Raw genomic sequence first — 25,370 nt, forward strand, 5'->3', positions numbered from 1 at the left:
CCACTTCACGCATCAAATTATTCTCTAAGCAACCTCTGAAGAATATCTTATATCTTTCAAAGGTTGCTTAACGAATAATTTGAGATACTAATCTTAATCTAGCCTTCAAGATGTGACAGTTCTGCTAAATAAGATTATCAAAATTCGTAACACTGTACAGCACTGTGCAGACGTCAGAGACCAAGATTTCATTAATTTCCAGTCAAAACAACCAAAACAGTCATTAATCCTATAGCTTCGGGAAAAAAAGGCTGAAAACAAATATTTAGCAGAATAGTAAAAAAGAAACCTCAACAACTAACTTTACAGTTTCCACTCTTTTACTTTAAGTCTTTTTCGGCCACTTTTTCTCTTGCAAGGAAATTTTCAAGGAGATTTTTCAGGCTTCTTGTAAACTCTTGAACAAGTTCAATCTTAAAGAGTAACTAAACTTTTTTTTTATTTATTTAATTATTGATCAGTCTGTGTGAATTTTTTATTCTTTGAAATGTTCTCCATTACTTTATCTTGTTTCCCTTTCTCTCAAACTCCATGCTGAAAGTGCTGTTTCCGCTGCTTTGTTCCTGCACTTAGAGAAGCTGTTTTGAACTGCAAATATCTGTAACCCAGTGTGAGTTTTTCTGCTCCCCTGTCCCATGCTTTAACACTATTTACAAACTCTCTTACCTTCTGAACATGGACAAAGGGATTACAGACACTCACATTGGAGTATTGATATTTGTTGGACTTGCAGTTCAAAACATCTACTCTAAAGGCATGAAGAAGACAGTTAAAACAGCAAGATAACAAAATGGAGTATATTACAAATGTTTATAATTTAGCAAAGACTGATCAATAATTAAAGAACACCCATAATTTTTTTTATCAACTTAATATATTGCAGCCATCACATTATATGGCACTGTTCACTTACAATTGCTCATTTTGCCTTTCTACCAAGTTAATTCTTCTCTTTCCCTTCTAAGCTCCATTTAGAAACAGGAAAATCTATTTTCTCTATGTGAGTCATCATCACTACAAAAGTCCCTAGCAGGGGGGGAGGAGTCAAGCAGCTGGGTCAAGAGTTGGAAAGGGGAATGACTCATGCAGGGAAAAGAGAATTCCTTTTTCTACACAGATCAGAGAAAAGAGAAGAATTAACAGGGTAGAAATTCAAAATGAGCAATTGTAAGTACGCAGTGCTATATAATATGATGATTGCAATATATTAAGAGGATAAAAACTTTGATGGGAGGAGTGCTTCTTTAAATAAAAAAAAAAGTTAGTTACCTTTTAAAGCCTTATTACCAATTCATAATACATGGAAGAGTCAAGAAAAATAGCTGTCAACAAAACTATCGTTCAGTTGACAGATATCTAAGGTGTATGGGTTTCAATAAACGTTTAGTGGATTTTTCTGGCTTTCCCCAGTCCAAGCAATTCCAAACAAATTACCGATTGAGATCTAGTTTCTGCAGTTGGCGAGTCTTAAAGACTCTGTTCTTAAAACACCTGGAGATTCTTTACATCTTCTGTCAGTTTTGTCATAGTTATAGATATGGCTTAAAGCAGGGGTGGGGAATCTTTTATCTGCCGAGGGCCATTTGGACATTTATACCATCCTTCAGGGGCCGTACAAATTGTGCACTAACGCCTCCCACAAAGTACGTCCAGGTGTCAGGACGTAATCATTCATTGCACGCACCTCAGTGTTCAGTAGTGAACACTGCGTGTGCTCACAGAGCAAGGAGAAATTAATGGCCCATGGCCAGCAAAATACAGCTGCCGGCCCAAGCACTGTGGTCCCTGGGAATCTGCCCAGGGGCCAGATAAAAGGTCATCGAGGGTCGTAAATGGACCACGGGCCTGAGGTTTCCTACCCCTGGCTTAAAGGATCTCCTTGTTTTGGTGATCTTCATAATATCTTCTGGTCATTCCAAATATCTCACATTTAGACTAACCAGCCCATAAATCCTCCCCCTACATCTCAGATGTCCAGTTTTTGGTTGTTTTAGTACAAACTATGCTCCCTTTTGCCATCTATTTCTTTCTCCACAAAAGCTTTTGGAAACTCTTATTTGTTCACAGACCAAAGTATTAAGTTGCCTTCTCACAATGGAAAGATTAAATAAAGACTAGTTTTATGTTGATTATGATCTATCGAACCAAGCTTTCATAAACGATAATGGGAATTTTGATGTCCACCTCGTCTTGTGGAGATCACAGTCCAATTTAAAGTACCCACACACATTAGGGAGCAGTTGGCTCGGCCATAAAAAATTACGTAAGATTGGCCAAATCACTTGCGAATTGAGGGCCTCTGACTCTACCCAACTCTGGCAGGAAAAGAAAGATCATAAATGTATTGCGGATGGCTTTAAGGGATTTGACATATTTAACCACACTACTATTTTGGAGGCTACATTTCTCTTCTCACCCCTTAGCAAATGTTCTGCTCTGAGTCAGATGGCCTTGCCAGCTACAGGACTTCATTGTCACACAAGGTGAGAGAAAAAACAAGTGTACAATGATGGGAAGAGGGGAAAGTTAGCCCAATAACTAAGGAAAGGGGAAGTGGAGACCCCTAGGCAGATTTTATATCACCCTGCCTACCCTATCGTCCCTATATAGGTTCGGCACCTATCGCCGAGCAGGAAACCTAATCCCTGAATGTCCCTAGAGCTAGACCCTAGGTAGGGAGGGGAAAGGGTGAACACTAGTCAGGCCCCACTGTAACTAAAGACAACAGGGTAAACAAATAAACTTAGCTTGAGAAGACACCAGAGAGATAACACCAACTGTCCTCCAAGGGAAGTCCAAGAAGAAATTAGCTGACTACTAGTACTCCAGGCATGGACAGTGGAACATAGAACTATCACCGGCGACTCTTTTGAGACACTGAGAGTTTTTAACTACCAAATAAGGGTGTGTCAATTAGCAGCAGAAGGTGGAAGTTGCTGCTGGGTCCTAAAGGGAGGAGGATATCACTACACTACAGAGATCAAGAAGGTGTCTGCAATGCCAAGCACAGTTACCTTCTACAGCTGGATCCAGAGCGACTGTCTGTCACACTTGATACCCCCGTGACGTTCATTGGCCATGCTGTGGATGGGGCATGATATTGCGGTAATTGGAAGGTCCTCTATGGGGCCACCTGTCCATCACCCGTCCTCCACAAGGGTCTAGGACAATGGCTGTTGATGACAAATTGACATAGTTATGATTTAAACTATTTATTCGCAATCACAATTTGATGTTTCTATGTGAATTAGATGCATTTAAGACAGAAATATTCCCTTTCTCCTGCAGATACTGCCTAGGAAAAGATATAACCGACTTTCATGATCTAAGTGAATGCTATATTAAGAAGCAGCTGAAAGTGTCGACCTGATTATATGATGTGTTATTGTATTCCTGACAACCGTGACTGGTTTTGATGGTGCAGTATTGTAAGGAATGCCGGTGTTGGTATAAATTGTCTTTATTGCGATATACAGCGTATAAAGCGCCTCGGAGAGACCTGAGCAGAACTGGAGAGAAAACCATTTATCAAGGTCCAGGATCAGATTCCTCGTTACAGTACCTAGTACATTGGCTCACGTTGTGAACATCTTCTTGTATGATTAATGACCTTGTGGCTTAAAGCTGCTCACCCAGATTGTCAGCCAAAAGATTTATCTCAAAATCTAACAGGACTTTAATTTGTTTTCAGCAGTTTTTTAACTACTCTTGATATTTCAACATTCTAAAAATATATCCATTTGCACATTACAAAAGATTCGGCAGAAAGTGTTGCAAAGTTTTACCGGGCATGGAGGGAAATGCAAGAGAGATAAATCAATGTGACGGAATTCATTAACTTTCCTGACATCACTGTCTATAATTCATCAACTGCATCAAATGACATCACTGTGTATTATCCCATCTGTCTACAACATGTTTTACAGTTTTCTTATGTCTGCAGTATATAATATATATGTGTATATGTAGATGTCTTTTCTTACGCAGCCGGCCAATCCATTAGCTGATCACTATGGATCTGGTCACTGTAACTGACGCGCCCCCTGGGCCATATTCTTTATGGGGAATATCCGGAGCCGGATCAGATGGGGGTTGTAGTCTTCCGAGTGGCTGTGACCCGGTCCGTGCCCAGGGTGTCAAACTCAGTTGTATGTGGCAGTCCTACAGATGTTATTAAGTTCTTTATTGTCGACTACGCCACCCGTTGTATTGCGGTCACTATGGCCGCCGCTGCAGCAGGGTCCGCTGAGGCTGATGGTGTAGGTGCAGCTGGTGATGGTATAACCCCCAACGGGTGGGGTATAGCCTCAGGGGATCAGGTGCAGAGGATGGGAGTTGTGGTGATGCAGTGTAGACGGCAATCAGAGACAGAGTCGGGTTATGCAGTTTAGGTTGTTTTACTCACTGCTGATGTTCTGGTCACTCCAGCTTCGAGTGACCTCCCGAGCCGTGCTGCGTCCACCAGGTTCTGGATCCAGCCAACTCCCAAATAAGTCCGGAGCGTGACCCTGAGCTCTCCTTCAGTCCTTTCTCTGGCCGTCCCCACTATTGATCCACCCAGGTCCAGCTCCCTCGGGCCTTCTGTTGGGACACCCTTGGCCTTGGGTTCCCTGACCCTCCTCGTGGTATGCCTTCGTGGTGGATGTGGTGGGTGACCGTGGCAAACGCTGCCCACGGTCTCCGGTCTCTGGCTGGGGAATGTTTTTACCCTCACCAGCTTGGGTTCCGGTACCCTGATGCCGACTCTTCACCCGGGGATTTAGTTTGGGGTCTTAGAGTCCTTTTCTTCTGTGCATCTGAGTCTCTCTCTCTCTCTCCTCTCTCACTCTGGGTCTCTCTTCTCCTCTGCTCCTGACTTTCTCTCTGCAACTGACCCTGTTCTTAGTTGGTGCCCACCTTATATACACCCTCTATGTGTGAGCTCAGGCGACCAGCACCCAATGAGCTCCTATCTTTACCCAGGCTGCTCCCCCTATCTGCCCCTACACTACTTGGGATGTATCACCCCCCTCCCACTCCAGCCAGGAACAGACTCGGTCGTACCTGCACATTTCTAAGTGGGAGTACCGTCGGTCTGCTCCTCGGAAATGGGATGTGTGTAGTGCATGCAGCCTACCGAGCTCAGATCCACACTCCATCCTTACCCGGGAGTGGAATATCACACCTCTGGGTTGAGGTGCAATACCCCTGTAGCAGCCGAACCCTCAGGGTGCTACATTCCCCCCTGGTAAATCACAGCACGTCCTCGGGCTGTAAGACATAAACACCAAAACATACAAATTTTTATAAACATATAAAACATATAAAACATTATATAAATAACATATCTTAGCAGATAAAACTTTCTCGTCGTCTCAGGCTCCTCCTCCGGTCACTGTGCAACGTGTGACCGGGTAAAGTGCAACAGTCTCTTAGAAAAACTGGTTTTCCTATAAAACCGGTAGGGGGCGCTTTAGGACGCGCAACTATTTACAAGGGTATGGCCGCTCTCAGTCCTCGGCCAGTTAAGGAGGGGAAAGGAATGGCTGCTCACAGTCCTCAGCCTGTGGGATTAAGGGTAAACGGGTAAACAGTTCACTCAGCTGGTCCCAACGGGGACTATATTTGCAGTAACAGTTTCTTTATACCCCGATCGGGTAACTATTTACAGCACCTACTCCGCTGTACTCAACAACGTCTTCCTCCTGCTCCTTCTTTGGGGATCTCAGCTTCAGACCCGTCCGGATCCTCTTGCTCTTCCTCCTCACACCGCAGCTCCTCCTCTGTCAGGCGATGCACATGGAGGGCGTAAGGTCCTTTGGCACACTTGTGCCGGGTAAAGGTGACCTCGTCCCCGATATAAAGGTCACGACCTCTGTGCCCCTCCGGCAGATGGGACTCCACATCTCTGCGCGTGACAAAGACGTCGCCGGGGGTGTTGTGGTCTCTGATGAAGCCCCACCCATGCTGCATGTTGAACTTAATTACAGTCCCGGTGGTGCGGGGACTGTGCGCTGCACGGGGGTCCCTCCTGGTTCGGCTCTTCTGCTCGGCGCTCCTTACTTGGGCTTGCTGTTCCCGGACCCGCCTCTCTCTCCGCTCCCTCGCAAACTCCTCGAGCTGCTGTCGGCAGCACTCAGCACGATCCGCTGCAGCTGCCCTGGTTTCTTGAGTGAACCCCATTAGGTCTTCTCCGGTGGGGTCCCACTCAAATTGGGTCTCTTCAAGCGGGGGCGAGATCCTTATCACGGGCTTCGGAGCCGGAATCAGGGGTGCACACATGGCCCTAACTCTCCTCTGGTGCTCCAGTTCATAATATCTCTGGGGCCAGATGAAAGGCTGTCCGTCCGGCCACGTGTGCTGGGCAAACAAGTCCTCTCCCAGACGCGGCACCCTTGGTTTTACGGGTGCGGGCGCGGTGGTGGTGGCGCCCGGGTTGCCCAGGCCTTGCGGCCAGGCCTGGGGCACCTGGAAGGTGAAGGGCACCGTCAGGACGGCGGCGCCCTGGGCTACCTGGCCCTGCGACCAGGCCGGGGGCTCCGCGGAGGTAGGGGGCGCTGTTGGTATTGCGGCGCCCGGGGGTACTAGGCCTTGCGACCAGGCTGGTGGTACTTCCTGCTTGGTCACGCCCGGGGTCGAGGCGTGTGACGTCACAGGGGTCGCGGCTCCCGTTTGAGGCCTAGTCTGCGGCGGTGACGTTGCAGCGACGGGCACGGCAGGATAGACTTCGGGCTCTGCGACGGGGAGCTGGGGCAGGTACGCGGTTTCCCGGTTTGGGGTAGAGACGTCCCCTTTACCTGCCTCCATTCGTTCGGCTCCCTTCTCGGCGCCGTCTCCGGCCTTCAATCCTCCCGCGCCATCCTCAGAGGCGGTCTGTTTCCTCGTCTCGGGTGGCGTGCTCCGCTGACAGGTCTCGGTCTGCTGGGCCATCTCACGGCTCCACTCCGCCAACGTCTCTCGCTGCACCCGGGCCATCCTCCTTGCGAGGCCCTCCAGAGCGGTCTGTGCACACTCCCGGTCTCGGGGGAGCTGTGCTAGGACCTCCACTAGGCCTAGTGGGGTCGTTGTTTCCAGAAGGCTCCTGACCAACGGGTCGGTGCTGCTCTGCTCTTCTTCCAGCAGGCTCCTGGCCAGCGGGCCGGTGCTGCTCTGCTCTCTGGCCATCTCCGGGTGAGCTCCTCCGAAACTCTTCTCCAGGCTTCTTGCCTCCGGGTGCGCTCGCTCCAGACTGCTCCAGGCGGCACCCATCTTTGTTCTCTCCTTTCGTCTCCTCCCACCTCGAGGGCGGTCCCGGGGCCACTTGGTGATTGTCAGCTCCAGGGGCTGTTCTTTCACGATGACAGACACCTCTAGCATCACAGTCTCTGTTGGTGGGGGCGGTTTCCACTTTTGGCGCCATTTTCGGTCCTGGCCCACGATGGGAGGTGGCCTCTTGCCATCCTCTGGCACGCCCATAATGGCGTCCGCTCTGACAAGGCGGGAAACCTTTGGAAATGGCGGGAATCGCTTCCCAGTGGCGGGAAACTCTGCAGATGGCGGGAAAACGCTGTTAATGGCGGACAACCGGCGGGAATCGACCTGTGATGGAGTCCGATGGCGGGGACCCTCCGGAACCGGCAGGAGACTTCTTTTTGAGGTAAACTTGCACTTTTCTTCAGGCACGCAGTACCCGGGTGTTGCGGGCACGTAATCCTGCCGACTACGCCAAAGTTGACGCGCCCCCTGGGCCATATTCTTTATGGGGAATATCCGGAGCCGGATCAGATGGGGGTTGTAGTCTTCCGAGTGGCTGTGACCCGGTCCGTGCCCAGGGTGTCAAACTCAGTTGTATGTGGCAGTCCTACAGATGTTATTAAGTTCTTTATTGTCGACTACGCCACCCGTTGTATTGCGGTCACTATGGCCGCCGCTGCAGCAGGGTCCGCTGAGGCTGATGTTGTAGGTGCAGCTGGTGATGGTATAACCCCCAACGGGTGGGGTATAGCCTCAGGGGATCAGGTGCAGAGGATGGGAGTTGTGGTGATGCAGTGTAGACGGCAATCAGAGACAGAGTCGGGTTATGCAGTTTAGATTGTTTTACTCACTGCTGATGTTCTGGTCACCCCAGCTTCGAGTGACCTCCCGAGCCGTGCTGCGTCCACCAGGTTCTGGATCCAGCCAACTCCCAAATAAGTCCGGAGCGTGACCCTGAGCTCTCCTTCAGTCCTTTCTCTGGCCGTCCCCACTATTGATCCACCCAGGTCCAGCTCCCTCGGGCCTTCTGTTGGGACACCCTTGGCCTTGGGTTCCCTGACCCTCCTCGTGGTATGCCTTCGTGGTGGATGTGGTGGGTGACCGTGGCAAACGCTGCCCACGGTCTCCGGTCTCTGGCTGGGGAATGTTTTTACCCTCACCAGCTTGGGTTCCGGTACCCTGATGCCGACTCTTCACCCGGGGATTTAGTTTGGGGTCTTAGAGTCCTTTTCTTCTGTGCCTCTGAGTCTCTCTCTCTCTCCTCTCTCACTCTGGGTCTCTCTTCTCCTCTGCTCCTGACTTTCTCTCTGCAACTGACCCTGTTCTTAGTTGGTGCCCACCTTATATACACCCTCTATGTGTGAGCTCAGGCGACCAGCACCCAATGAGCTCCTATCTTTACCCAGGCTGCTCCCCCTATCTGCCCCTACACTACTTGGGATGTACCACCCCCCTCCCACTCCAGCCAGGAACAGACTCGGTCGTACCTGCACATTTCTAAGTGGGAGTACCGTCGGTCTGCTCCTCGGAAATGGGATGTGTGTAGTGCATGCAGCCTACCGAGCTCAGATCCACACTCCATCCTTACCCGGGAGTGGAATATCACACCTCTGGGTTGAGGTGCAATACCCCTGTAGCAGCCGAACCCTCAGGGTGCTACATAACCCCTGATGATCATGTGCAGCGTAGCTGTGCTTTTCCCCTGCAGCCACTCGGTTTCATACCGTGAAAAATAATTCACAATGGTCAGAATATACTTTTTCCTGTTAAGAAGAACAGCTCTGGGGCACAAACTGCTTCTCGAACAAGTGAAAGGGTCCTTCAATCACTGTTGGTTGAACATTCATTTGGCAGACAGCTATCTCTCCTGAACAGGGATGCTCGGTTCAGCCGAGTGTTCATATGTGCTGTACCGGAGAGGTAATTAAGACACTGCCAGAGACCCCTGGCAGCAGCTTTTTTTCCTTGAGAACAAAAAGATTGACATATTGAAATTCAACATGTCTGATCTTTCCCTTGACATTATCCGTTAGTGCTGAAGCCCCTATACACATACGATAGTTGACCGGTCCAGCCAAAATCGGCAGATTCAGCCAACTGTGCTCCAATGTGTATGGGAACCTTAAAGGGATATCCCCATGATAGTAAATTATCCCCTATCCTTAAAATAGGGAATAATTTTCTGTTTGCAGGGGATCTGACTGTTGGGACTCTCGGTAATAAAAAACAAAAACAGGTCTCTGGGACCTGACCGGTCCAGCCAAAATCAGTAGGTTCAGGCAACTGTGCTCTAATGTGTATGGAATCTTAAAGGGATTTTCCCATGATAGTTAATGATCCCCTATCCTTAGAATAGGGGATAATTTTCTGTTCGCAGGGGGTCCAAATACTGGGACTCCCAGCAATTCAAAAAATCAGGTCTCTTGGACCTCCATACAAAATTGGCAGGTCAAGCAACTGTGCTCTATTGTGTATGGGAACCTTTAAAAGATATTCCTATGATAGTAAATGATCACCTATCCATAGAATAGGCATTTATTTTCTGTTTGCGGGGGATCTGACCACTGGGACTCCCAGCAATCCAAAAAAACAGGTCTCTAGGACCTGAGAATGGGGCTCTGCAGAATAGAGCGATGATGCATCTGCATGACCTTCGCTCCATTCATTTTCTATGGGACTGCTGGAAATAGTAGAGCTGCACTCGTCTCTTTCTGGCAGTCACATGCACAATGAATGGAGTAAGTTATCTCCTATACCATGAATTGGGGATAATTTACAATCCTGGGAATAACCCTTTAATCTAATAATGAAGAAGGCTATGGAGATAGATGGCAGCAGCCATAGGATTCTGCTTCCAACGGAGATATTTGGTTGCTAAAACCCTCTGATGCCTCATGTCATAGAGGAAATAAAAGGTTAATATTCAATTTCTGTCCAGTTCCTACTTCCCTTGATTGGTGACTTTGAGAAACAGTTAAGGACTCGTTGAAGTGTGACACTGGCTACTAAGTACATGCAAATATTCATAAACCAGTGGATGGGAGTCTGATCCCTGCTTTTCACAAGATTGCTCGATGCAATATTATTTTCTTAGGAAAAAAAAAATCTATGTACATCAAAAAAGGATATTGAGCCCTGAGATGCCACTTTCACGACATCAAAGAGATGCAATTTTTCACGATTTTGCAGCCTTTGTACAGGAAAGTGCATGTATCCATCTCCGCATCATGAGTTAAGTGACACGGATCTTAAAAGGAGACGTATTAATATCTTCTTCTCGGGGTGTCACTGCGCTCATGTTATGCGCTTGAAAGCGTATCAGTTTAGAACCCAGCTGACAAAAATTTGATTAAAAGTTGATTAATTCGCATCCTGCTCTTAACATGACACAGGAAGAATGATAAGAGGAATTACAGGAGTTTAAGATGTGTAAAAGGTTCAGTTTGTGAGAGATAGATTTGACGGCGAAAGCATCACATGAAGGCACGACGGCGTGCGGAGTCGTTTGCTGTGATGGACAGTGGATGAGCCCTTGTCCTTCTAATCATTCTGTGTCCTTCTGTTCTCCAAGATTTGATCCCGGGAACAGAATACGGAATTGGAATATCTGCCATCCGAGATAATCTCCAGAGCGCGCCGGCAACAATGAACGCCCGGACTGGTGAGTGATCTATTGCATAAAAAGTGGCCGTCTGTTTGACAGTTTGTTAATTCTACATCATCGCGGCTAATGTACTATTCATATGGCTGATCCATGAGCTTAAAACCACAAAACACCTGAGTCATTGTGATTTATGAAATGCTGGAAACAAGGTAAAAGTAGAATACAGTCCTGCAAAGTTACAACAGTTTCAAATTTGCCAGAACTTTCTGAAGTTTGCAGAAACAATCGATGAAGGGGTGGGTTTTCATAAACCCTACCCAAAAGTATCCTGGTATATATGTCCCTCATCCTGACCCCATCCTGTTATATATACCTCCCATTCTGGTATATATGTCTCTCATCTTGGCCCCATCCTGGTATATATACCTCCCATCATGGTATATATGTTCCCCTTCCTAGCCCCATCCTGGTATATATATCCCCCATCCTGGTATTTATGTCCCTTATCCTGGGCCCCATCTTAGTATATATATCCCCATCCTGGTATTTATGTCCCTTATCCTTGGCCCCATCCATGTATATATATCTCTTATCCTGGGCCCCATCCTGGTATATATATCCGCCATCCTGGTATATATGTCCCTTATTCTTAGCCACATCCTGGTATATACAGTGGGGAAAATAAGTATTTAGTCAGCCACCAATTGTGCAAGTTCTCCCACTTAAAAAGATGAGAGAGGCCTGTAATTGACATCATCGGTAGACCTCAACTATGAGACAAAATGAGAAAACAAATCCTGAAAATCCCATTGTCTGATCTGGAAAGAATTTTTTTTTTCAAATTTTGGTGGAAAATAAGTATTTGGTCAATTACAAAAGTTCATCTCAATACTTTGTTATATATCCTTTGTTGGCAATGACAGAGGTCAAACGTTTTCTGTAATTCTTCACAAGGATGGCACACACTGTTGCTGGTATGTTGGCCCATTGCTCCATGAAGATCTACTCTAGAGCAGTGATGTTTTGGGGCTGTCGCTGGGCAACACAGACTTTCAACTCCCTCCAAAGGTTTTCTATAGGGTTTAGATCTGGAGACTGGCTAGGCCACTCCAGGACCTTGAAATGCTTCTTACGAAGCCACTCCTTCATTGCCCTGGCAGTGTGCTTGGGATCATTGTCATGCTGAAAGACCCAGCCACGTTTCATCATCAATGCCCTTGCTGAAAGAAGGAGGTTTGCACTCGAAATCTCACGATACATGGCCCCATTCATTCTTTCATGTACACGGATCAGTCGTCTGATCTGAATGACCGGCAGTGTGTATTGCCACACACGAACCAGACTGGTCTCTGTGGCACAATACACTTCAGTTGATTGTGCGTTCGAGGACTGAAATCCAGTAGAAGTTTGTGCCGGCATTGACGGGCCATAATCCGCATGGGCCCAGTCGTAGTCGCGACCTCTGCAACCGTGGCTGTTGCACTCCTACCATAGCAATCCTGTGGGCAGGAATTAAAGAGTTATTCCCATTTTCATAAATAGGCTTTGTCAAACAGAGCTTTTAAATACGAGAAATTTTGCAACTCATTGTTTTTTAAAAATTTCACACTTTCCAGAGATATTAACACTTTTTTTTCTATTGTTTGCAGCTGGTTGCCTTGGAGACCGAGCACTTCTGCCAGACAGTTAAATATGCACAATGGTTACAAGCTCTTTTTTATAGAGGTTGTAAGCACTGGTGAACACAGACAGAAAAGGCCCCCTGTGCAAGAACAATATATGGGCCCCTTGCAGCCCAAGAACTGCTAAAAATGCAAAATTGCACTGACTTTGGAGGTAGAAATGGGCCCCCTTACCTCTAGGGCCCCTGTGCCAATGATATATCCACCCCTAGTTGTAAGTACTGTTTGAAGCTGGCCAGAATCACTGTAGCATGCTGTTACACTGTAGCATGCCTCCTAATCTCAGCCAGCTTTAGCACAGTGTTTATAAGCTAGACAGCAGCAGTGGTCGGTCTTCTAGGCAACAAGCTGAAAACAAAAGTGTTAATATCTCAAAAATGGCTGCAAATTTTTATAAGCTGTAAACTGCAAAAGTGCTTGTTTTTACAAGCACTTTCTGACAATAGCGATCCATCAATATAGAAATAACCCTTTAAAGGGAATTTGTCAGCACAGAACAACTGTTTTAACCAAGTACAGGCGCTCGGTGCACCCTTGGTGTGGCAAAACAGTTCAATGCACCTTTCCGCCTAGTTTTTTACCTCTGTCTCCGCCCCTTTATTTTAATTGACAGCTCTGATTTTATAGCGCTAAAGAAGAGCAAAAATAAATGGAAAACAAATAGATTGGAAGGTGCATTGAACTGTTTGGCCACACCAAGGGTGCACCGAGTGCCTATACTTGGTTTGAACAGTCATTCTGGGCTGAGAAACTCCCTTTAAGCATCCCCATTTTACCAAGATGATGGTAAATATGAATATAAATATGAATATATTCCCCGTGAGTCTAAAGTATCCCATAGCCTCTGATTTCCCTGAAAAGATGTGTATGTGTGATTGAATTGCAGCAGCATTTTAACCACTAATCATGCAAGCAGCAGCTGACAGCTCCCTAGCAATAAATTCTGTGTAATTCTCTTTTCCTTACACACTAATCTTCTTCACTGCTCTGCTGTCACGCACTATCTGTAATGTTTATTCAGTGTTTTATGGCTTTGTCCTATCTCTATGGTAGGCTGCTAGATTTAACATCTTCTCACTATCCAGATTCATCATCACATGGGCAGGTGCAAAAGACCGTACATTCTCTCATTAGAGAGAATCGGGTTGATTATGCAAATGACACTGATCAGAGCATGATCACACTGTGCTTCGATTCTCTCGCATGAGGAGAAGATAGCGAAAAAAATTTCCCCATGTTCTCCATTCTGTGAGTGCACAAAAATCAGACTGCACTCAGATGACATCCAAATGCAGTCTGATGTTTCCCACACACTCATTGATTTGCATGGCCGAGTGTGATCCAAATATCGGATCAAACTCAGGCAATGCGGCGATCTTTTCGAGGAAAAAAATTGGACATGAGCATGACCCCATAGTCAAATTGGTCTGAGTGCAATCCGATATTTTGTTGGATTGAACTTAGACCTAAAATACGTTTGTATGCACCTGCACTTTGGCGGTGCCTTTCCTAATTTTGCTTTTATACAGGCTATGACAACTCTTTGATTGTCTGCGCTATACCATGTAATTTACCTCCTGAGATCTCATGATCATTCTCTGTCTGATGCAATTTTTCTGAAATGTGTAAAATACAAGCTGCCATTTTAGGCAATTTGTGCAAAGTAAATTGCATATTCTTTGACTTTGGGTTCAGCAAATTCCTAAAAATTCAACATTAATCCTATGTGCATCGAATACTGCACAGAAGCCACTGATGCACTACACCATACAATCAAAACCCATGCAACTAAAAATCCAAGAATACACAGGTAAAACCCTGTAATTTACGCGGTCTATGAATTATAAAAACTATTACAGATGCAATCACATCAATGTTCTCGACTATATTACAAATACCTGAATCCGTAAGTGTCTGCATTGTATAATGGTAGATAACTCCAGTTGTGTGTAAATTAGCTGCCTTGATTTTGCAGTACAAGTCCCTGAGCTAAAGCTTAGCGAGCGAGCGAAACCCAGAGATGTCATTGTTTGTGTTTGTGATCAAGCTGAAGCCTCATTAAAATATATAAAGCTGTAAGTCTGTCTGTCTCCCTTATGTCCACTTAATTCTCACAGCAGATACAATCAGAGCTTCTAATGTGAGACCTGTCATTGGAAGTTTAAAGCATCAGACTCCAGTGAAATCTCCGATAAAGCTTCTGACTGCCGGCGCTTCAACTTGGTTTTTTTTTCTTCTTTTTTTGTATAATTGTTAAAAGATTTACTTGAATGTTATAAAACAGTTTTATTTATCATTCGCTGGCGTGCCAGATGTGACTCCCGATGTTGGCAGCCTTGACTTAACACAACAACCTTGCCCCGAGACACAACGCAACGTCAACAAATTATATCAATTTGATAACATTTGCCTTAAGGGATGGATGATGTTTCGTGTAACACTCGTGAGGCCGAATTACTGCGCTTTGAACCATAATTCATGAGGTTGCGGTTTTGTAATTTAGTAGAAAGTGAGGGTGGCAGCGAGGCGTGAGGTATACCGGTGCCTCAAGCTCACTCAGTAACCATTTTATTTATTTTTTTCAGGCAAATTAATTGCATAAAAAAGTTGTGACCCAAATATCCTTTGTTATATACATCAATACAGTTTTCATTTTGCAATAGTCATGAATAGTTAAAGAGGATTCCTATTTTATTAAATTGATCTCTTACATCAATTTATGATTAGTGAGGGTGTAAACCTATGGTACCTCCACAATCCTTATAAATTATGTGTTCCTTACACACTGTGATCCTGACCGCACACCTGTGCCAGGAACTATACAGCTCTATTTACTTGAAGATGCTCTCCGCTACTATAAAAGTTCATCTTAATGGGCCCTGGGGGTATAAGAAAAAAAACTGTGACACCTCCCAGACCAGCACTGCTCCTCCACACTCCATACTAGGCCCTCCACTGTCCCCTGGCATCTGAAGCTGGTGGCCGCTGATCAGCCTCAGCCTTTACATTTCACCCAAACAATTTCCTCCTAAAGGAGGAACTAGTTTGGGAAGTGAATAAAGGTTTTATTTTTCTTACACCCTTGGTCCATTAATATGAACTTTTATAGTAGAGGACAATCCCTTTAAATGGTGTCGTTCTCCGGTTTCTTGTGCCAAAGGTGATTATAGGACACCACTGTGGAAAAATAGTTAAAGGGTTTATCCAAGACTATTTTACAATAGTATAACCTTCCAGCCTTTTGTGCCCAGCGTCGATCTCTGCCAGCACAGAACAGTCACAGACCGCTCCTGCCAGCGATTCAGTGGCTTCCGCTGATGTCATGTCGACAGAGCAGCGGCTTCTCTTCACTCTGCTCTGTTGATGAGGCGTAACTCCCATTATGCTGATTAACAACTAGCTCCCCGCAGCCTAACTGCGGAGAGCCACCTGTCAATCAGCATGACGTTGGCAGTCACGCCCCGTCGACAGAGCAGCCCAGAAGAGGAAGAGCTGTTCTGTTCACGTTGAGAAGCTGAATCGCCAGCAATAGTTGTCAATGACCGCTTTGTGCTAGCACTCCCCGCTGCCTAACTGCAGAGAGCCAGCTGTCAATCAGCATGATGTCGGCAGTCACGCCCCGTCGACAGGGCAGCCCAGAAGAGGAAGAGCTGCTCTGTTAACGATGAGAAGCTGAATTGACGCGCCCCCAGGGCCGTGGGGTACTCGGCAGCCGGGCCTCTGGTTGCCGGGGGTTATCACGGTGGCTGGCCCGGTCCGTGGCCCAGGGTGGTCACTCCAAAGGGGGCAAATAGGTATAGGGGATTTAAGTGTTCGTGACGCCACCCGTGGGTTGCGGCTAGAGGGAGCCACCGCTGCGGAGCAGTCCTCTGGAGCTGGTGTTACGGCAGCAGGGATGGTGTGGCTCTCCACAGGTAGAGCTAGCTCCAGGGCAGCGAAAGGTGGAGTGGTGGTTGCGCTGGGCATTGTAGTGCAGGGAGGGAATGATGGCACGGACGAAATAACTGGACAGAGGCGGTGCAGTGCAGTCATCCGTGTCTTTACTCACAGTTCTTTAGTTTCACAGGGTGCACTGTCAGCTTACAGCCTCCCACGTCGCGCTGCGTTCACCAGACAGGGGTTCAGCTCTTCCTCAGGGAATTTAGGAATGTCTGACAGAACCCCACTTTCTTGTGTTCCTCTCTAGACCGACTTCACACTGAGTCTTTCTCCCTCCTGCCCTGCGCTGCCCACTCTCAATCCCACTTGGGTGCTCTGAAGTCCTTCCTGTACGTCGGATCCCGGACCTGCTTGACCCTCCTGGGGATTAGATTGCGGCTTACGATCCCCCTGTCTTCTGACAGGTGTGGGGCGTAAGGGTGCCTTCCTGCACTCGCTGTACCCCCTAGGATCCCTTCTTAGAACGGAGCCTACTCCCTGCTCCCCTCCTGGGCCTCTGACACTGGGCCCTACTTGTGGAGCAGAGTTCCTACTGAGACTCTGCTCCCGGACTGTTCTTCTGAACTGTCCCGAGCTGTTCTTCTGAACTGCTCTCCTCTGACTGAACTACTGATCTGATCTGCCACCCTAAGATGGCTTCCCTATTTTATACTCCTACCAAAGTGCTCCCTCTAACTACTTCCTCCACCCACACCCACTACTGGTTCCCCCTACCTTTGGGTTCCCCCCACTCCAGCCAGGGTCAGGGCTCAGCAGAAACATACATTGCGTCTTGCCCTTCCAGCTGGCCTGGAGCCGTGTAGTGTTGGATGCAGGTGTTTGGGGTTCCGGGCAGCACTCCCTCCTTACCTGAGAGAAGAGAGACACTACACCTCTGGGTGAGGTGCAGTACCTCTGTGGCGACTGAACCCTCAGGGGCGCCACACTCCCCCCTGGTAAAACACAGCACGTCCGCGGGATGGAACAGAGTAAAACAGGATAAATTGACATACAAAATTTTTAGAATGCATTCGCATATAAGATTATGAAACATTTCTTCCCTTTATGGGAGGCACATCACTTTAACGTTGCAAGCTATATTTATCAAAACTCTATAAAATATTTTTCAAACGTTTCTTGTAACAGGTTACAGTTCATACTGTAACCAGATGTCCATTTTTCTTCACAAACTGGTGCAACAAGTAGCAGCATGAGGGACCCGTCCGCAAACCCTCAACGTAGGCCCTGGGCGTGGCTGTAGGGCATAGATGATCCTGGTGCAGGACCACATCTTCCGCCACGCCAAGTGGGTTTTTGTTCTGTGATCATGGTTTTGAATATAAAACCAATAGGGTGCACTTTAAGAAGTGCGGAACTATTTACAATGCAAGTCCTTGGCCGTACACTGTCCCCAGCCTGGAGTCTCTATACCCTGACGGGTAATCCTATAAACACACACTATAAGGCAAAACATTATTTTCAAACATTCAACTACTGCACCCTTACGGGTGACTATGTACACAATCGGTCCCACTTGCTGGACTAATAGTAGGGACCCCACCTGGGGTACGGCTGATTTTTACCTGACCCAGCCGGGTCATACCGTATGTCCTGCAGGGGGTGTTCTCGATGACGCGGTACACTTGCAGGGCGTACCACCCGCGTTCCCCGTAGTGTCTTTTAGATATTTCTCCCTCCAGGGTGAGGGGTGTCTCTTGTCGCTGCAGGCCAGGGGCGGAGACTTGGTCCTGACGTCAGTCCATTCTGGCTGCCGGGTGCGGTCTGTCTAGACTGGTTAAGATCACACCCTGTCTCCATTCCTTTTCTCATCCTCCTCTCTTCTTTCGGGGGCGGTCCCATGGCAATCTGCTGTCAGTCACTCCCTGTGACGGCCTCCCTGCCTTGACGGACACATCTATGTGGACAGTCACTGTTGCAAGGGGCAGGGTTGGCTTTTGGCGCCATTCTGGGACCCGGCCCACAATGGGAGGTTCCATATTGTTGTCTTTGATCATGCACATAATGGCGCCCATTCTCCTGGGGCGGGCACCACATTCAGTAACATAACACAGTTCTTTGGGCACACTTCACCCGCTGGTATGGGCTGGTCACGCATCCTGTTCGTGATGCCAGAAGATGACGCGCCCCCAGGGCCGTGGGGTACTCGGCAGCTGGACCTCTGGTTGCCGGGGGTTATCACGGAGGCTGGCCCGGTCCGTGGTCCAGGGCGGTCACTCAAAAGGGGGCAAATAGGTATAGGGGATTTAAGTGTTCGTGACGCCACCCGTGGGTTGCGGCTAGAGGGAGCCGCCGCTGCGGAGCAGTCCTCTGGAGCTGGTGTTACGGCAGCAGGGATGGTGTGGCTCTCCACGGGTAGAGCTAGCTCCAGGGCAACAAAAGGTTTAGTGGTGGTTGCGCTGGGCGTTGTAGTGCAGGGAGGGAATGATGGTGCGGACGAAATAACTGGACAGAGGCGGTGCAGTGCAGTCATCCGTGTCTTTACTCACAGTTCTTTAGTTCCACAGGGTGCACTGTCAGCTTACAGCCTCCCACGTCGCGCTGCGTTCACCAGACAGGGGTTCAGCTCTTCCTCAGGGGTATTAGGAATGCCTGACAGAACCCCACTTTCTCGTGTTCCTCTCTAGACCGACTTCACACTGGGTCTTTCTCCCTCCTGCCCTGCACTGCCCACTCTCAATCCTGCTCGGGTGCTCTGAAGTCCTTCCTGTGCCTCAGATCCCAGACCTGCTTGACCCTCCTGGGGATTAGGATGCGGCTTACGATCCCCCTGTCTTCTGACTGGTGTGGAGCGCACGGGTGCCTTCCTGCACTCGCCGTACCCCCTAGGATCCCTTCTTAGAATGGAGCCTACTCCCTGGTCCCCTCCTGGGCCTCTGACACTGGGCTCTACTTGTGGAGCAGAGCTCCTACTGAGACTCTGCTCCCGGACTGTTCTTCTGAACTGTCCCGAGCTGTTCTTCTGAACTGCTCTCCTCTGACTGAACTACTGATCTGATCTGCCACCCTAAGATGGCTTCCCTATTTTATACTCCTACCAAAGTGCTCCCTCTAACTACTTCCTCCACCCACACCCACTACTGGTTCCCCCTACCTTTGGGTTCCCCCCACTCCAGCCAGGGTCAGGGCTCAGCAGAAACATACATTGCGTCTTGCCCTTCCAGCCGGCCTGGAGCAGTGTAGTGTTGGATGCAGGTGTTTGGGGTTCCGGGCAGCAGTCCCTCTTTACCTGAGGTGCAGTACCTCTGTGGCGACTGAACCCTCAGGGGCGCCACAGAATTGCCAGCAGTAGCGGTCAATGACCGCTTTGTGCTAGCACTGGGTAGAACAGGCAGGTAGTTAGCAACTACTAGCCTGTTAGTTTTTAAGCCCATTGTGAAAAAAAGTGCTGGATAAACCCTTTAAGGGAATGAAAACTATTCTATTTTTAGGATCGGTGGGCGTTCCAGAAGTTGAACCCCTTATGATATTGCTGCTTAGATATATTCCCTTGAATGGGACTGAGCAGCAGTACCAGACACTTCCCATTGGCAAGAGAGGCGCTGTTTCTGTAACACAAAAAGCACATTTCATTCGGCACAAGTCTAATTAAAAAAAACCTTTGCTTTATCAGTATAATTTTAAAATTGAGGCAGTAATTGAAGTACTTAGGTTTTTACTCCAGGGAGAAGTTTGCTAGATCTGATCCATACTAGTGGTCGTGGTTCTAACAGCGTGCTAATCAATGAAAAAACATGCTGTCTTGCTTTAGTAAAGATACTAGATACTTTGAGATAATTGTGCTTTTACGGGCCAGTGAGCTTTGGATGTTGCTAAAAATGTAATCAATATAGGTTACCTGGATGTTGAAGATTTTGGTATAACAAGGTTGGCATTGTATTTACTGGGAACCATAGACTTGTTTAGATATGAAAACAAGGGACCAAAATGTCCATGAGATCTTCATATTTTATAGGTAAGGAACAAATGTCCAACAACTGTTCTACCTGGTGAGATATATGGTCTGGTCAGGTGAAAAAGGTTAGTGTGATCGTTTGTAGTTTGGTTGGATGTTCTTTGCTGTAGGACATTTCTCAATGGTCTGGTTGTAGAACATTGTCATATCCTTCGGCCAAGAATTAGTGTCATGGTCATGGAATGGTTTGGTATTAGGCAGCACATGGGTTTGTTGTATTTACCTGGGAACTTATATTTTTTACTCTAACATTAAGCATCTCTGGTATTTTTTAGAGTCAGAGCCTCTTAATTTTACCAAAATGTCATAAAAATATTGATAATTATCATAGTTTATTAGGTCAAATATTGGATCATTTCATGGATCTATAGGTGATTTGTGTAAGTATGGAAACAAGTGACCCAAATGTCTACAAGAGCTTCAAGATGTTTGTAGGTAATAAAGTAATGGCCAAAAATAGTCATACCTGGTGAGAAAGATTCTTTGACCTCTATGCTTCAAAATCTTCACAGTTTGATCATTTGTGGTTTGGTTGTCGGTAGGTTCTTCCTCAATTGTCTACTTGTAGAACATAGACTTACCTTTCAGCTAAGCATCTCATTAGGCGTCAGTTTGGTTTGTGACTGGGAACTTTTGTATGTTTTACGCATCTTTGGAATTTCTCAAAGTCAAAGCCTCTTAAATTTAACAAAATGTCCAAAGATATTGATAATTTATCGGTGTCACGTATTGAATAATTTGATAGCCCTTTATTTGTTTTGAAGGTGTCTAGATAGGGACATTAAGTTGCTCAGTATTCTCCATCTTACAAGTTCTTCTATACATTTCCGGGACATCCAATTGTTGTTTTCAAATATGATGAGAAGTTTTCACTTCTATGTTTTTCTGTTCTAGATTTGGACAGCCCAAATGATCTAATGGTTACCGGCTCCACAGACAAGACCATCTCACTCGTCTGGACCAAAGCTCAGGGTCCGATTGACCATTACCGCATTTCTTTCACACCCTCATCTGGGATGGCTTCCGAAATCACTGTTCCCCCTGAAATGTCCCAATATGACCTTACAGACCTCGATCCAGGAACCGAATATACTATTACCATCATCGCAGAAAGGGGTCGACAGCAGAGCCGAGAGACTACGGTGGATGCCTACACAGGTATCCATTGGGACTTCTGTCTTTTTACTATGCAAATCAGTGTGTTTAATAGCCCCCTGTAATACAGTTTTATCATTTCCCCTATATACAATTATAACCGTAAACCTACTCCCACAGTCCACCTGGTTACAGCCTCAGTGATTTGTTTTACGGCTACATCACCGCTAAATAAATTAGGTCATAAATTCTACTTAAAGATCACCGCATATTTGTAACAATAAAATAAGTAAAGCAAATTATTTATAGAAGCCTATTCATTATGCCGACAATGACTGGACTCGCATTGCGGCAAATCTATTAATTAATTATTCCTTGTCCAAGAGAAAACAATGTTTTAGACTTAAATTGTTTCTGGCGTTCCCAGACAATACGCAAATTATATATTCTAATGTAGGCAGACGCCGCTCTCTGCTCTTTCAAACCTTTTTTTTTGGTCTCCCATTTATTAAATAAACTCTAAATGACTGTTCTATTGTGGCCCAAATCATTGGGGCTCATGAGATTTAAAGTGACGCGTGCAAAAAAAAACAAATCTATATTCCGCATTGTTACAAAGAGTTTGTAATGGGCGAATTACATGTTTTATGTTTTGCAGCATTAGAATAATTTAGAATAATACAGAAAGAGACATTTAATGCAGAGTGACCACAGTAGAAATGAGAATTGTGATATCATCAATGCACTGGCTGACACAGACAGAAAAGGGCCCCTGTGCAAGAACAAAGTATGGGCCCATTGCAGCCCAAGAGGTCATCACAATGCATCAGCTTTGAAGGTGGTAGTGGCCCCCTTACCTCCTGGACCCCTCTCCAGCCGCACAGGTTGCACCAATGATATGTCTGCTCCTGCATCAAGGGTCTAAGAAATCTCGAGGCAGACCATACGACTGCAATGGTTCTCTTGGGTTTTGGCCCTAGAAGTATGGAGGGTTGGCAAAAACCCTCCATTTTAATCAGGTGGTCAATACAGTAAAAGAAATAGCCCAAAATGGTGACAGTCATTCCAACAAACTTTGTATAAATTTATAATGCGAAGAAATATTTTTAAAAAAAAAGTGGAAAATATTCTACAGAGAAATAATATTTCCTTCTTTCTTTACTTGTCAGTTATTTGTTCTTCTTTCCTCCTAAACTTATCATTCACTCTGAAATATTGATAAAATCCATCTTGACAGATGAGACGGATTTTTAGCTCACTGAGGGATCAGGTTACATTCTTCTTACCCCCCCCCCTACCTTATTAAAGAGTCTGGGGGGACAATTCAAGTGCAATAGGGTTTAACCGATAAACTGGTATTATAGTGAGAAAGTGGTACTGTTCACTTTGTGGGATTGTCTTAACCACAACACTAGTTAAACTTTGGAATAGAGATGTTCTAGCTACTGCATCCCCAACAGGTTGGAGGGTCCAACGTGGTATTCAAATAGTGGAAAATATGGGTGATCTGCACTGCTAGTTTCATATCCACAATAAAGATCCAATATGGAGTATCTAAATGTATATGCGGTTTATATTCTCAATGCGTTTCGCAGTTAACAAAATTCTTCATCAGGAGAACCACAACTCCTGAAGAAGAATTTTGTTATCTTCGAAACGTATTGAGAATAAAAACCACATATACATTCTGATACTTCATATTGGATATTTATTGTAGATATGAAACCAGTGGCACAGATCACTCACTTTTTCCTCCTAGCTTATTAACTCTATTCTCCCATATGGACCAGAGACTGGATCATCTTTATAGCAAGTGAGAGCAAGAGTAATCCTAATACTTACCTATCACCAGTGCTGTGCCTGGCCAGAACACATCACCTTCAGACTGGTGTGGCCCTTGACGCTCAGATGACGTCTCACTGTAATGCCTGATATTAACCTATAGAGTGCCACGCTTTATTTTCTTCTTTTTTAAACACATACTACTCATGGTGACAACTAATTGGAAAATTAGAGCTCCAAATATCACATGTCATCCATTACATACAAGGAATACTATGTACTGAACACCTTCAGTAATGGAGATATGCGAAGAAAGGCAGACATCTAATCTGGCATTTGTTCAATTAACAAAAATTTGACATTTAAATTGGGTGAACCGTGGGTGGTCCATCGTTAATTTAATCAGGCAGCCAGTAAATTGTTATAACATATGGAAGACCGAGCTCATGAAAATATTAGCTGATTACTTTCACCTTTAAATGCTAAAGGTCGTGATTATGATACACATTAAATAGCAGGTGGCAGACAAAGCCCTGAAAGTTTCAGACCATATAATGCTACTTTTGGACAACTCTGCCCTGTACTTTTTCATGCAATTGCAGCATATTTTCTTTATACATACAGTACAGACCAAAAGTTTGGACACACCTTCTCATTTAAAGATTTTTCTGTATTTTCATGACTATGAAAATTGTACATTCACACTGAAGGCATCAAAACTATGAATTAACACATGTGGAATTATATACTTAACAAAAAAGTATGACCCCAAACACACCACTCCGTGAGCCTTCACTGATGTCTCGTCAAGTGAGGTGTGACATCAGTGACGCACTCCCTGTGGTGGATGCTGGGCTGTGGGCGGGGTTACCCCGTGCGTCACATCCAGCATCCACCAAGTGCCTTCTCAGTGAATGAGGAGAGGAAGAGCATGCGGTGGATTCCGGGTGTGACGCTCGGGGTAACCCCGTCCACAACCCAGCAGCCACTGATGGAACACGGAAGAGGGACCCTCGGCTGCAGCCTGGACTTGTCGTGACGTCAGCAGATGTCAGAGCCGGCTGCAGCCAAGGGTCACGTGATGCATGTGAGCGGCCAGTGATAGCACCCCTCACAGGCAGAAAAGGCACCACAAGGTATTTAGAGAAACACTTATGGGCCCTGGGGCAATACATTGGGAGATCATATACAGTGGTGGCCAAAAGTATTGGCACCCCTGCAATTCTGTCAGATAATACTCAGTTTCTTCCTGAAAATGATTGCAATCACAAATTCTTTGGTATTATTATCTTCATTTAATTTGCTTGCAAGGAAAAAACACAAAAGAGAATGAAGCAAAAATCAAATCATTGATCATTTCACACAAAACTCCAAAAATGGGTCAGACAAAAGTATTGGCACCCTCAGCCTAATACTTGGTTGCACAACCTTTAGCCAAAATAACTGCGAACAACCGCTTCCGGTAACCATCAATGAATTTCTTACAATGCTCTGCTGGAATTGTAGACCATTCTTCTTTGGCAAACTGCTCCAGGTCCCTGATATTTGAAGGGTGCCTTCTCCAAACTGCCATTTTGAGATCTCTCCACAGGTGTTCTATGGGATTCAGGTCTGGACTCATTGCTGGCCACCTTAGAAGTCTCCAGTGCTTTCTCTCAAACCATTTTATAGTGCTTTTGGAAGTGTGTTTTGGGTCATTGTCCTGCTGGAAGACCCATGACCTCTGAGGGAGACCCAGCTTTCTCACACTGGGCCCTACATTATACTGCAAAATTTGTTGGTAGTCTTCAGACTTCATAATGCCATGCACACGGTCAAGCAGTCCAGTGCCACAGGCAGCAAAGCAACCCCAAAACATCAGGGAACCTCCACCACGTTTGACTGTAGGGGCCGTGTTCTTTTCTTTGAATGCCTCTTTTTTTTCCTGTACACTCCATGTTGATGCTTTTTGCCAAAAAGCTCTACTTTTGTCTCATCTGACCAGAGAACATTCTTCCAAAACGTTTTAGGCTTTCTCAGGTAAGTTTTGGCAAATTCCAGCCTGGCTTTTTTATGTCTCGGGGTAAGAAGTGGGGTCTTCCTGGGTATCCTACCATACAGACCC

The 25,370-nt window shown here is 46.2% G+C and overlaps 1 protein-coding gene across 3 annotated transcripts in view; it reads left to right on the top strand.

The window, feature by feature from the left end:
* Positions 1 to 25,370, top strand: part of LOC141156879 (tenascin-R-like) — a 746,139-nt gene that overhangs the window by 629,158 nt on the left and 91,611 nt on the right. For all 3 annotated transcript variants that reach the window (XM_073643379.1, XM_073643380.1, XM_073643378.1), the window contains 2 exons: positions 10,784 to 10,873; positions 21,284 to 21,547. In XM_073643379.1, coding sequence (XP_073499480.1) covers positions 10,784 to 10,873; positions 21,284 to 21,547 — 354 coding nt within the window. The remainder of the gene's footprint in view (positions 1 to 10,783; positions 10,874 to 21,283; positions 21,548 to 25,370) is intronic.

This window comes from Phyllobates terribilis, unplaced genomic scaffold, assembly GCF_046119375.1.
Source record: "Phyllobates terribilis strain yellow unplaced genomic scaffold, ASM4611937v1 Scaffold_8__6_contigs__length_399053987, whole genome shotgun sequence".
NCBI lineage: Eukaryota > Metazoa > Chordata > Amphibia > Anura > Dendrobatidae > Phyllobates > Phyllobates terribilis.